Below are 12,508 nucleotides of genomic sequence, written 5' to 3'. Positions count from 1 at the left end.
CAGGTATAGATTTTTTATTTTGAACTGCTCACAGGCTACTGTCTGAGATTATTTATTCAACTAAAATCTACTGAAGCATGAGAAGAAACCATTGTACCGATTCATTGATTCTCAGTTTTATAAAATCACATTTGTTTGTTTGTCATGCTTCATTGATATTTGTTACTTCAAATTGTAGACATGAGGTTTTTTTTATTATTTATGCCCCAAGGAGGACAACGATGACATAAAATGCCAGCTACAGTTTGTCAAAGAAGAAGCTATTTTAATGCGTAAGAAAATGGCAAAAATTGACAAAGAAAAAGATAGACTTGAATGCGAGCTGCAGAAGTACAGATCCTTTTATGGGGATCTGGATAGTCCTTTGCCAAAAGGTGAAGCAGGAGGGCCTCCTACAACCAGAGAAGCTGAACTAAAACTTCGTCTCCGATTGGTGGAAGAAGAAGCCAATATCCTAGGGAGAAAGATAGTTGAGCTTGAGGTTGAAAATAGAGGATTGAAGGCTGAGTTAGATGATATAAGGAGCCACTATGAAAAAGAAGGAGCAAGTGGTGAAGATTATATTGGAGTTGGTGCTTCTGCTTTTCGGGATCAAAGTGAAGCTGTGTCCGAACTAAGACAGAACCTGCAGCTTGTTGAGGATGAAGCTGAATTGCTAAGACGAAACCTGGCTGACTTGGAAGACCAAAATAAACGACTTTCCGCTGAAGTCAGTAAATACAAGTATAAAACGGGAAGCATGCAGGATGCCTCCCGGAATAGTGATAATTCCAAAGTAACAGAAGTTCTTCAAGAAGAACTAAAGGCAGCCAGAATGCAAATCAATGAACTCAGTGGCAAAGTCATGCAACTACAGTATGAAAATCGTGTGCTGATGTCCAATATGCAGCGCTATGACCTGGCTTCCCATTTGGGCATCCGTGGCAGTCCCCGAGATAGCGATGCAGAAAGTGACCCAGGAAAAAAAGAAAGTGATGATGATTCTCGACCTCCTCATAGGAAAAGAGAGGGTCCCATTGGTGGGGAAAGTGACTCAGAAGAAGTTCGCAATATCAGGTGTTTACAGACTCCGCCTAGGTCTTTATTTTCTACAGATGGCAGATTGCTTCAAAAAAACCTCAAGGACAGACAACAGATGTCAGACATACGGCTGGAGGCAGAGCGACTGAGTAGAACTATAGATCGATTGATTACAGACACAAGCACAATTATAACTGAAGCAAGAATTTATGTTGCAAATGGTGACCTATTTGGCAGAATGGAAGAAGAAGATGACAGCAGCAGGATTAGAGAACATGAACTTCTCTACAGAATCAATGCTCAGATGAAAGCATTTAGGAAGGAGCTGCAGACCTTCATAGACAGACTAGAGGTTCCAAAAACAACAGATGAAAAAAATACAGAGGAACCTTTGTCTGTCAGTCAGGTAAACAAATCAAGTATCCCATGTTAAATATAGTTAAATTGTTGTCAGCTCCATTCTATGATTTACGTTTCTGTATCATACATCTTAAACTGTAGGTGGGTACATTATTGATTATTATATTGTAAGTAACAGCACATTTAGCACAAAGGGCCAGTTCACTATATTTTGAGTAGCATTTAAGAGAGCAGATTACTGACGTACACAATAATATTCTGGTAGATTCCCAAGTAACACATGATGTAATATTTCATAGATTTAGTTTAATGTTATCTTTTAATTCCAAGAAACTGTGGATAAGGTCAGTGGTGTGCATTGCAAGCTTTATCTGTCATGACATGTAAAGTTCAGCAAGTCATTAGTTTTGTGTACAGAAATTGTTCAATGTGTTATCTGCAATAATATATTCATGAGACTATACTGTGATATTTATCTATTTACTGAAAAATCATTTTGCTACTGTTGATATATGTATGACTGTTATTTAATGGTAATTCTTGCTTTTTGTATTTGCCTGTCCAGATGTTTCAACCTATTATTTTGCTTATACTCATCCTTGTATTATTTTCATCATTGTCCTACGCTACCATATTCAAATTGGTTTTTCTTTTCACGCTTTTCTTTGTTCTGTAGAATCTCCATCTACTTGAGTATACCATCTTTTTAGTTTGTTTATTTGTTTTAATATTTCATCAAGACTTCTGCAAACACAAAATAACAGTTTTCAAGACATTTTGGAATTACTATATGCAAAGCTTTGTAAAATATTGGAGACTACCAATTTTCAAGATGACCTTTTATATGAAGCCATTGGGTGAGTGATCTTCTGAATTATTTCTCTTTTTGTTAAAGTTAGTGTTGGATGATATGAGCTGTTATAACAGTTGCTGTACTTCACTTGTATGTATGTTCCCTATAAATGTAACAAATTCTTATCACAAAGGTAGGGATAGAAAATGAAAATAAGTGCTATTTTATTTCACTGTGACATCACAGTAATGGTCTCAGTCCAAATTTGAAGAAGTATATATTGTTCAATTCTTAAATAATTCAGACAAAAAGGAACCATGTCACAAATACATTTGATGGCCATTTCTCTTGAGGTCCACAACATTTCTTATGCCAGCATGAAAAGCACTCAAGACTACAAGGATGCCGTATTTTGATGTAAGCTTCTGTGCAGTGAAGAGTTCATTTTTAATCCATTGTCTTTTTAAGACCAAAACCAAGAAATTACTATGCAAAATACTAGTTGGTGACTGTTCAACAGGTTTATGTAACATCGTTCTGTCCAACATTTTAAGATATTTTCTAATTAACTTGTTCAAGAAAGTCATAACACACCTCTGGAGCAGGTGTCTCTTCTGATCCAGAGACAGTGGTGCTACCACTGTGCCACTACAGCCCTTGTCCAGCATTCTAACAGAATATTTAACAACTTAAAAACATTATGTCCACATTGCTAAATAAGTGATTGGAGATATGCCAGGTGGTCTAATTAAGGACCCATTCATTAACATCACCAGTAAATTCCAGACTCAAAATGGACAGTGATAGATTAAGAAACATTTCAAAATAAATAAAAATCAAGAAATAAGCGGATTACAGGTATTTAACTAATAATGGATTAGCAATACATATATGATTTACCATTTTCATCTAATTATGTAATAATACGGCAGGAATGGTAGCATTATGCTGACGTTAATGCACTAGTAATCCAGAGGCTTGATCCACTGTAATAGAGACGTGGAAATACAGAGACCTCAGCAGCTGGATAATTCAAATTCAGTCAATCAAATAAATTTCTGTAATGGTTGCCATGAAACAATCAGATTGTCCCAATACACTTTAGAATCATAGAATCCCTATAGTGTGGAAACAAGACATTCAGCCCAACGAGTCCACTCTGACCCTCTAAAGAGTATCCCACCCAGACCCATTCCCCTACCCTATTACTCTACATTTTCCAATACTAATGCACCTAACCTACACATCCCCAAACATTACAGGTAATTTAGCTTGGACAATTCATCTAAACTGCACATCTTTGGACTGTGGGAGGAAACCCGCACACACAGTGGGAGAATGTGCAAACTCCACACAGACAGTTGCCAGAGTCTGGAATCGAACTCGGGTCCCTAGCATTGTGGGGCAGCAGTGCTAGTCACTGAGCCATTGTGCTGCCCTGCAGTCACTGTGCCGTCCTTTCCTTCCCTGTTTTGGGGAAGGAAATTTATTATCCATACCTGAACTGGTCTCTATGTGGGCAAAACTAGAGTGTACTGCTTTAAAAATTAAATGTCAACCTTTCATGATAGAGATGAGATTTCTTTTGTCTCAGAGGATTGTGTGACAATTTTAAAATTAATTTCTGTGATATGTGGCTAACTGGGCCAGTATTTACTGCCAATCCTTAGTTGCCATTTAGAAGGCAATACCTGTAGTGAGCTGTCCTTTTGAACTGTTGCAGTCCTGGTGTTGTAGGTGGACAACAATGCCTTCAGGAAGGGGATTCCAGGATTTTGACCAAGTGACAGTGAAGAAACAGTGATTATATTTCCAAATCACGATTGAGTGCCTTGGAAAAGAACGTGCAAATGCCCTTTCCTTGCTAAATTTAAGTGGCCATGAGTTTGGAATATGCTGTTTAAGGAGCTTTGACATTTTGCACTGCACATTGTAGAGGGTACATACTGCTGCTGTTTAGCATCAGTGATGGAGGAAGTGAATGTTTGTGGTAACAATCAAGTGGGCCACTTTGTCAGAGATGGTGTTGAGCTTCTTGAATGATGGTGAAGCTGCACCCATTCAGGTATGTTGACTGCATTCCATCATACTATTGACTTGTACCTTGTAGATGATGGACAGGCTTTGGGGAATCTAGACATAAATTAGTCATTGCACAGTTCCTTGCCTCTAACCTGCTCTTATGACCACTTTTTATATGGCTAGTCCAATCCAGGTTCTGGTTAATAGTAACTTCAGGATTCAAAAGCCATTAAATTTCACAGCTTCAGTGACAGATGAAAAGTGTGAGGTGATGCATTGTGGAAAAAGTAACAAGGCAAGGAAATAGTCAATGAATGGCAGGACCTGAGGAAACTGAGGAAAGGGGGAATCGTGGGGTTCTTGTCCACAGATCCTTGCAAGGGACACAGGTTAATAAGATAATTAAGAAGCATAGAGGACACTGCCTTTAGCAGTTGTAACATAAATTATAAGAGCAGGGATGTCTTGTTGGTTAGACCACAGCTGGAGTAGACGTAAGGTTACCCAGTCCCATAGGGCTGCTGCTGTCTCATTAGAGAGAGAAAACTGGTGGCAGTTTAACTTGAAGGACACCACACGTCAGATGAACGGTGAAGCTAAGAAGTCAAGTGCATTATGGTAACCTCAGCCGGTATGGGAATTGAATCCATGCTGTTGGCATCACTCTGCATCTTAAACAAGCCATGCAGTCACTTGAGCTAACCAACCCTAGCCAGAGTACTATATACACTTCTGGTTATCCCACTATTGGAATGCGGTTTTGGAGGGGATACTGAGGAGATTCAGTAGAGTGTTCCCTGCTCTGGAGACATTTAGCTATGAAGAGACCAAAAAACTGCAGATGCTGGAATCCAAGGTAGACAAGCAGGAGGCTAAAAGAACACAGCAAACCAGGCAGCATCAGGAGGTGGAGAAGTCAATGTTTCGGGTGTAACCCTTCTTCAGGACTGGGGATGGGTGTAATGGGAGCTGCAGATAAGGAGGCAGTGGGGTTGAGGTAGGGATAGGTAAACACAGGTAGAGGGTATGACCTGGTTGGTCGATGGGAGGTGAGAATCTGGTTGGTAGCTGGAAGGGAGGGTTGATGAGAGGAGTGGAATGGAAGGGGAGGGACTAGAAAGGGAGTCGGAAGATGACAAGGGAGGTTATTTGAAATTGGAGAACTCAGTGTTGAGTCCTGTGGGCTGTAGACTGTCCAGGCAGAAGATGAGGTGTTGTTCTTCCAATTTGTGGTCTGATCGGCTGTGGCAATGGAGGAGGCCAAAGATGATCATGTCAGAAAGGGATTGGGATGGAGAATTAAAATGGGCAGTGACTGGGGAGGTCAGGTCGGCACTTGAGGGCCCAGCTGAGATACTTGGCGAATTGTTCCCTAAGTTTATGTTTGGTCTCCCCAAAGTAGAGAAGACCAGACGTAAACTTGGGGCATGTTTCACCAAGCATCTCAGCTAGGTCTGACCTCCCCAGTCACTGCCCATTTTACTTCTCCTTCCCAATACCCTTCTGACATGACCATCCTTGGCCTCCTCCATTGCCACAACGAATCAGAACACAAATTGGAGGAACAACCGCTCATATTCTGCCTGGGCAGCCTACAGGCTGCAGGACTCAATATTGAGTTCCCCAATTTAAAACAACTTCCCTTGTCATCCTCAGACTCCCTTTCCAGCCCCTCCGCCTCCCCTCCATTCCCCTAATCGACCCTTCCTTCCAACTGCCAAACGGATTCTATCCTCCCATTGACCAACCAGTTCATATCCTCTACTTGTGTCCACCTATCCCTACCTCACCACTCCTTCCCCACCCTTTATCTGCAGCTCCATCTATGCCCACCCCCAGTCCCTGAAGAAGGGTTACACCCGAAACATTGACTTCTCTACCTTCTGATGCTGCCTAGTTTGCTGTGTTCTTCCAGCCTCCTGCTTGTCCAGCTATGAAGAAAGGTTGGATAAGCTTGGGTTGCTTCCTTTGGAGTAGAGAAGGTTGAGATGGGACCTGATTGAGGTGTATATGATTGAGTGAATAGACAAGGTGAATAGTTACTCCCGTTAGTTGAAAAGTCAGTAACAAGGGGCATAAACGTAAGGTGGAAAGCAGGAGGTTGAGAGAGGATTTGAGGAAAAGTGTTTTTTGATCCAGTGTGTGATGGGAATCTGGAATGCACTTCCGCAAAGGTAATTGAGGTGGGAAACCTCATTACCTTTTAAAAAGTACTTGGCTGAACATTTGAAATCTCATAACATTCAAACCTTTGGGCCAAGTGCTGAAAAATGGGATTGATTTGGATTTACGTAGTTTTACTGGTGCAGACTCAATAGGCTGAATTTAGACAAGTTGAGTGGGCAAATGCATGGCAGATGCTGTATAATGAAGATAAATGTGAAGTCAATCACTTCAGTCAGAAAAACAGAATGGCAGGGTATTTTCCAAATGATAATAGTTTGGGAAATGTTAATGTACACCAGTCGCTGAAAGCAAGCATGCAGTTGCGTCAGGTTAGAAAGGCATCTGGTATGTTGGCCTTCTTTGTAGGGTCATGTAAGTCTTACTGAAACCGTACAGCCTCTTGTTGATCACAGTTGGAGTATTATGTGCAGTTTTGGTCTCCTTACTCAGGAAGTTTATATACTTGCCATAGAAAAATTGCAGACAAGGCTTCACCAGCTTAAAATTGATAAATGATGGGTGATGGGCCAGTACTTTGGTTTAACTACTTTGGTATAAAACACAGGAACACAGGTTGGCTCACCAAAGAGAAGAGTTGAAGTATTTAATCCTTTCCGGGGAGATTACCATTTGAAACTGAAGCAGAGAGAAGCTATGGAAGAGAGCATAACAGTGAGATTAGTTTCAGATTCCTCATATAAGGACCAGCACATACTCAATAGGCTGAAGACTGTCTCTTGCACTGTAAACTTGCTGTTGCTACTTTTTTGTCATATTGTAAACATAGCCCAAAGGTTTTCTATGCTCATGATTTCTCTCTCTCTCTCTCTCTTCCCCCCCCCCCCCCCCCTCCTGTCTCTCACACATGCTCTGGAACTGTTACAAATGTCATGTTTGGATATTAATAATTAAACCAGCTAATTTGTCAGTAATGGAGTTATTCTGGTATAGTGAGTAGTATCCTTACTTCTGACCCAGATGGGCTAGGTTCTAGTCTCACTTAGAAATTTATGGCCATTGTTGCGTTCATGATGTGACCAAGCAGATTGATTATCCACCACAAATCCTTCCAGTAGCCTATAGCAGGTAGTAAAAACAGGAGAGTCTCCTGTAGGAGATACTGGTGCAATTACCAGTGCTCTGGATATCAGTTCCAAATACCAGAACATTGGTCTCATACTACAATGCTATTTTTTTCCCCCTGCTGGGTAGTAAACCATACTGGACATAGATTGGTGGCCCTCATGCTATGACTCAGGTGACAGGCTGGAAACTATTTCCAGGAAAATCTAGCCATGGAAACAGACATTAGCACGTTATTTTGTCTGCGATATGTACCACTCAGACATAGAAAAGTTTTGAAGTTCTATTTAACAATCGAGAAGTGAATATACTGAGTAATGGTTTGAGCAAATATCACCTTGCTCAAGCTAACTTCTGTTCCTCTATGAAAACTTGAGAGATTGTTATGGTTTCCCAGTAAAGTTGCATTTATTTGGACCAGCTGAATCAGATAAGTGCCTACTTTGGGATTGGCAAAACTCAGTCTTTGACTAGACAAAAAATACATTATACCCCTCCTGTGTTATTCAGCAGCTTTTGCCAACCATAAACCTTCAAAATTGAGGAATAACCTTCAACTAGTGTTCTGTTTGCAGATTAGTCAGAAGTTCCAACTGAGCCAGCTATCACTACAGCCTGGATGGAAATTTCTGTCAATCAACTCCTCCTGTATCTATACAGAATTTAGTCCTTCCCAATACTTCAGTTGTAATTGTTGATCAGAAGTGTTTGAACCTATTTTCCCATTTTATTAATCATAACAATTCAGCAGTTGGCTTTTAGGGGAACTTGTAAGCATACAAACTCATATCGCTGTTCCAATATGGCCATCTTTTGTATGTAATACTGTTGAAAGCAAGAATTAATGTGGAAGTAACGTATTTATTCAAGTTACTTCAACAGTCCTTCTGTGTCAAAATGATTGGACATTTACAATGCAACTAGCAACTACCTTGATACTTCTGAAGGATGGATGTGTGTCCTGGCACGAGGTGAAGAGGAACTTGAAAATACCCCATCTATTTCCAGGTGATTTCTTAAATTTATTTTGCAACAAGTTCAGTCAATGTCAATTTTATTTGCAGAAATCTATTTGCAGAAGTGATCTTGTCATATTTCTGGCCAATTTAATGAGAATGGTAAAATGTTATCAGTACCAATTATTTTCAGAAATCAGAATCTTACAGAATTTTGAATCATTACTACTATATAAAATAAACGAAAATACTTGAGGTCCAGTAAGTAATACTCAATTGTGGTTAAGTGTTCTTGAAGGCAGCTCAAGACTGAACTATACTGAGAAAGTATAAGTACTTCATTCATTTCCTCATTCTTTAAGTCTGGCCAGATATTTGAGTTTTAACAACAGATTTTTCACTACACAGGTATCACAATTCACAACCCAGGAAGGAACCTGACTTTTCTTGATAGCTGCATACATATCATGTGCCAACTTTTACTCTGCACAGCATAATCTGTGTTGCCTTCTACCACCTTCTGAATTAGAAATGTTCAAATGGAAATTAAAAATGGCTGGTACCACAGTGTTTTTTGGATCTGAACATGAGATCAAGCTCTACTTGTGACCAATGTTTCTTCCTTTTAAGAGGAAGTTGCTTTATCAGGTACTTATACAATGCAAGTTAAAGTTCTCTGAAATTATAGAATCCTCCATCAGAAACATACTTGATGAGCAAATGTGTGGGATACAAATCCTGGCCACAAATAATCTTAACTATGTCATTGGTAACTACGGATTTGAGATAGTCATGTTTATGAAGCAGAATTACAGTTGATCTTAAAAGTGTCACCTACAAAATTCACAAAGACAATCCAAAATCCCATAGGCTGCACCAAGGGAGGGAACTGATTTCCAAGCACTGTGAATTAAGTATTCAATGACATGCTCTTAAATGCAATGTTTTCATTCTTGTTGATATGGGGATCATGGAATAGAATCCTTACAATGTAGAAACAAGCCACTTGGCCCATCAGGTCCACACTGACCCTCTGACACCCCCCCCCCCCCCACCTTATTCCTGTAACTCTGTTTTCCATAGCTAAGCCACCTAATCTGCCCATCCCTGGACACTATGGGCAATTTGGCATAGGCAATTTAGCATCGCCAATCCAGCTATCATGCGTATCTTTGGACTGCGGGAGAAAAACTGAGCACCCAGTGTTAACCCACGCATACACAGAGAATGTACGAACTCCACACAGACAGTCATTTGAGCATGGAATCAAACCCAGGCCCCTGGCACTGTGAGGCAGCAGTGCTAGCCTCTGAGTCACTGTGCCACCCTTGGAGAGCACGTGCAATCAATGACTGACTGTATTTGCATGACATAGCTTGTGTTGTATTCATCAGAATGAGGTCCCTATGTCAAAGTAGCAGCATTCCATGATCTTAACAGACTCGTTCCATGGAATCTGTGTCACACTGTATGAATGAGTATACTAAACGTTTGTGTGAGATAAGAATCCTGACTTCGCACAATACTAAGGATCTGTTCTGCCTCTGATAGACCCACACAGTTTCACTGAAAGTATGACTGATGGATCCAGCCACAGCAGGGATGACTTTTATTCTGGCTGCAGTACCAAAAAGGCACAGAGAAACTGACAAACAGGATCAAGTCTAGGACCAGCTGCTACTGAGTAGCTTGTGCTGTTCACATCAGAATAAGGCCTACTTTGTCGTGGACATCCTTGTCAGACTCTTCCAGAGAGACAGCGAGCTTTTATTTGTCATTTCTACCATATACAACTGATACAGTAAAGATGAGACAGTATTCATCCAGGACTGAGGATGCTACATGGACAGCACAAACTACACAATTGTACACGACATAAGGTGCATAAGAAGTGCAAAACATGCAAGTTACAGTGTAATAGAAGATTTCTTGCTATATCAAGGACCATGCCAAACTATCATATGTGTGAGATGCAAATAATAACCATTCACAATACAGAACACTGTTTATGATATTCCCCCAGGTATGCTCATTAGAACTGTGACCAATGGATCTGGCCACAGCAGGGGTCATCATCACTGTGCTCACAGTGCAGCAAAGGCACAGAGAGATTGAGGAACAGATGCATCACTGAGTCCAGGACTAGCAACAACCTCTTGATGCTGTCAAGCAGCCTCCATGTGAAGAGGTGAAGATTTTCTCAGGATGCAGAGTACCGGATGTCCAAAATATTGTCCCCAATGTAATCCCTCCAGATGAGTGAGAAACAATGCGGTCGCAGATTGAGGATATTCTAGGATACCGTCACAGAACTTTACTCTGCACTGGAGGGGTGAATGGTCATTTTATATGTCAGCAGTCAAGACAACAGCTGAGGTAAGTTATTGTACAACTAACTGCTTCCAAGGATCCACTGTGGCCCTATGTGAGATCTCTCAATCTTCAATCCACAAATCTATCATGGCTGGTAATGATGTAATTTATATCATGTCATAATCGCTTTATCTTGTTTCCTTCATGATGTCAGTGCTGCAGCTTGGGAAGTGGGCTTTGGCAACATAGATGGCTTCCACTTGGTGCACAGTGCTACTAGCTACACACTCATTGCATTGAGAGTACCATTTCAGTGTAGGTAGTGGAATGTCTTTTTTAAATTATGTAACAGCTGTTTTGGGACACTAAAAGCAACTTTGGCCAACTGAATGGTCTGCTGTGAAAACTGGCCAACTGAGCAATGTGCTAGAAATTCGATCAGACCAGACAGACATGCGGACTGGTTGATTTATATTGAATAGGTCTTAATGAGACAGTGGAACTAAGATATAAAGTGAGTAAGCTTACAGCATTCACTATCAAATTAAATCAAGCCAGATATGCAAGCCATTCGCCTTAAATGATTAATGAATGGGTTGTTGATGAGACAATGTTGCAAGGTTTTGGGTGGAACACTAAATCTGAGTTTCGATTTAACTGTTTTTGACACATTACTGCCCCCTAGGGTCAACTCAATCATTAGGGGAAATTACAGTATCCAATACTGTCTTTGCAGTACCTTTCCTGATACAGAAATCCAATTTACATTGAGTAACTAACTCATGCTAATTAAATTGCAATATCAAACTGCTGCTAAGCTACTACCCGGAAATGATCTAGATAACTAGTTAAAGGAAATCAGAGGTGTCACTCTCCACTCCAGAGAACATCAGGACCAAGAAGTAGGGAGTTTGGCAACAAAAAGAAAGGCCTCAACTCCAGTTTGACAAGCTGCAATCGAGGTATAATGCTTCAACATCTTGCCCTCTCAAAGCAATTTTAAACTAGTGTGTGGGCATAGACATTTAAGAACTGTAAGATTACTTGGGATATTAGAGGGAAAGATGTAAAATTGTACATTTAAAACTATGTTGTGTTTCAGCAATAATAAACTATGACTCATAGTAAACCATGCCTCATTATTAAAGTAAAATTAAGTAAATAGATCAGACCATGTGAAAACTAAGCTTACATCGTATTGTGGCTAAGATCACCAACAGTAAAGATGTCTATTCTATTTATGTACAAGTCATCTGTGATCATAGGTTTCACATCATAAAAGTCTGCATCAGGTATTCAGGAAATTGCTATGATGCCTATATCTTTGAACTGTCTCAGGTTCCTTCCTCATTTTAAAGGCTGGATGCCTTTCTGGGAGGCAAAAGTCTACTGTCTACATCCATGGCTGATAATGTAACCCCCGACTGAAGACCTGTGTCAATACAATGCTGTCCATTCATCCACCAAGGCCGTGGTGAAGCAAATGAGAGGCCACTTGAAAGTGAGGCTCCAATGCTTGGATCAATCTAGTGGGGTGACGCAGTAGTGGACAGTGTGTCACATAATCCTTCCATGCTGTGTTCTGCACAATCGGAGCAAGCAAAGAGAGTTGTGCTGGATTTTAAAGAGCTAGGAGAGTGGCAGCAGCATTCTGAGGGGGAGAATGAGGACAATGATCAAGAGGAGCATCACTTTCACTGTAATAGCAATGTACACCATTGGGTGCAACAAGCCACCAAGACTTAACTGATACCCACTTCCAGCATATGAATTGGATGAAATCATTGTGTAAATT

At 40.5% G+C, this 12,508-nt stretch overlaps 1 protein-coding gene across 8 annotated transcripts in view; it reads left to right on the top strand.

Moving 5' to 3' along the window:
- The window catches only part of LOC140462502 (microtubule cross-linking factor 3), an 80,116-nt gene that overhangs the window by 47,362 nt on the left and 20,246 nt on the right, over positions 1 to 12,508 (top strand). For 2 of the 8 annotated variants that reach the window (XM_072556010.1, XM_072556011.1), the window contains exons 6-9: positions 212 to 1,426; positions 2,057 to 2,237; positions 8,315 to 8,452; positions 9,952 to 10,414. In XM_072556010.1, coding sequence (XP_072412111.1) covers positions 212 to 1,426; positions 2,057 to 2,237; positions 8,315 to 8,452; positions 9,952 to 10,049 — 1,632 coding nt within the window. In that variant the 3' untranslated portion in view covers positions 10,050 to 10,414. The other 6 variants (XR_011954536.1, XR_011954535.1, XM_072556013.1 and 3 more) reach the window with 6 other exon arrangements.

This window comes from Chiloscyllium punctatum, chromosome 3, assembly GCF_047496795.1.
Source record: "Chiloscyllium punctatum isolate Juve2018m chromosome 3, sChiPun1.3, whole genome shotgun sequence".
NCBI classification, from domain to species: Eukaryota; Metazoa; Chordata; class Chondrichthyes; order Orectolobiformes; family Hemiscylliidae; genus Chiloscyllium; species Chiloscyllium punctatum.
Note: the sequence above shows the minus strand (reverse complement) of the source record. Positions and strands in the feature narration are given on the sequence as shown.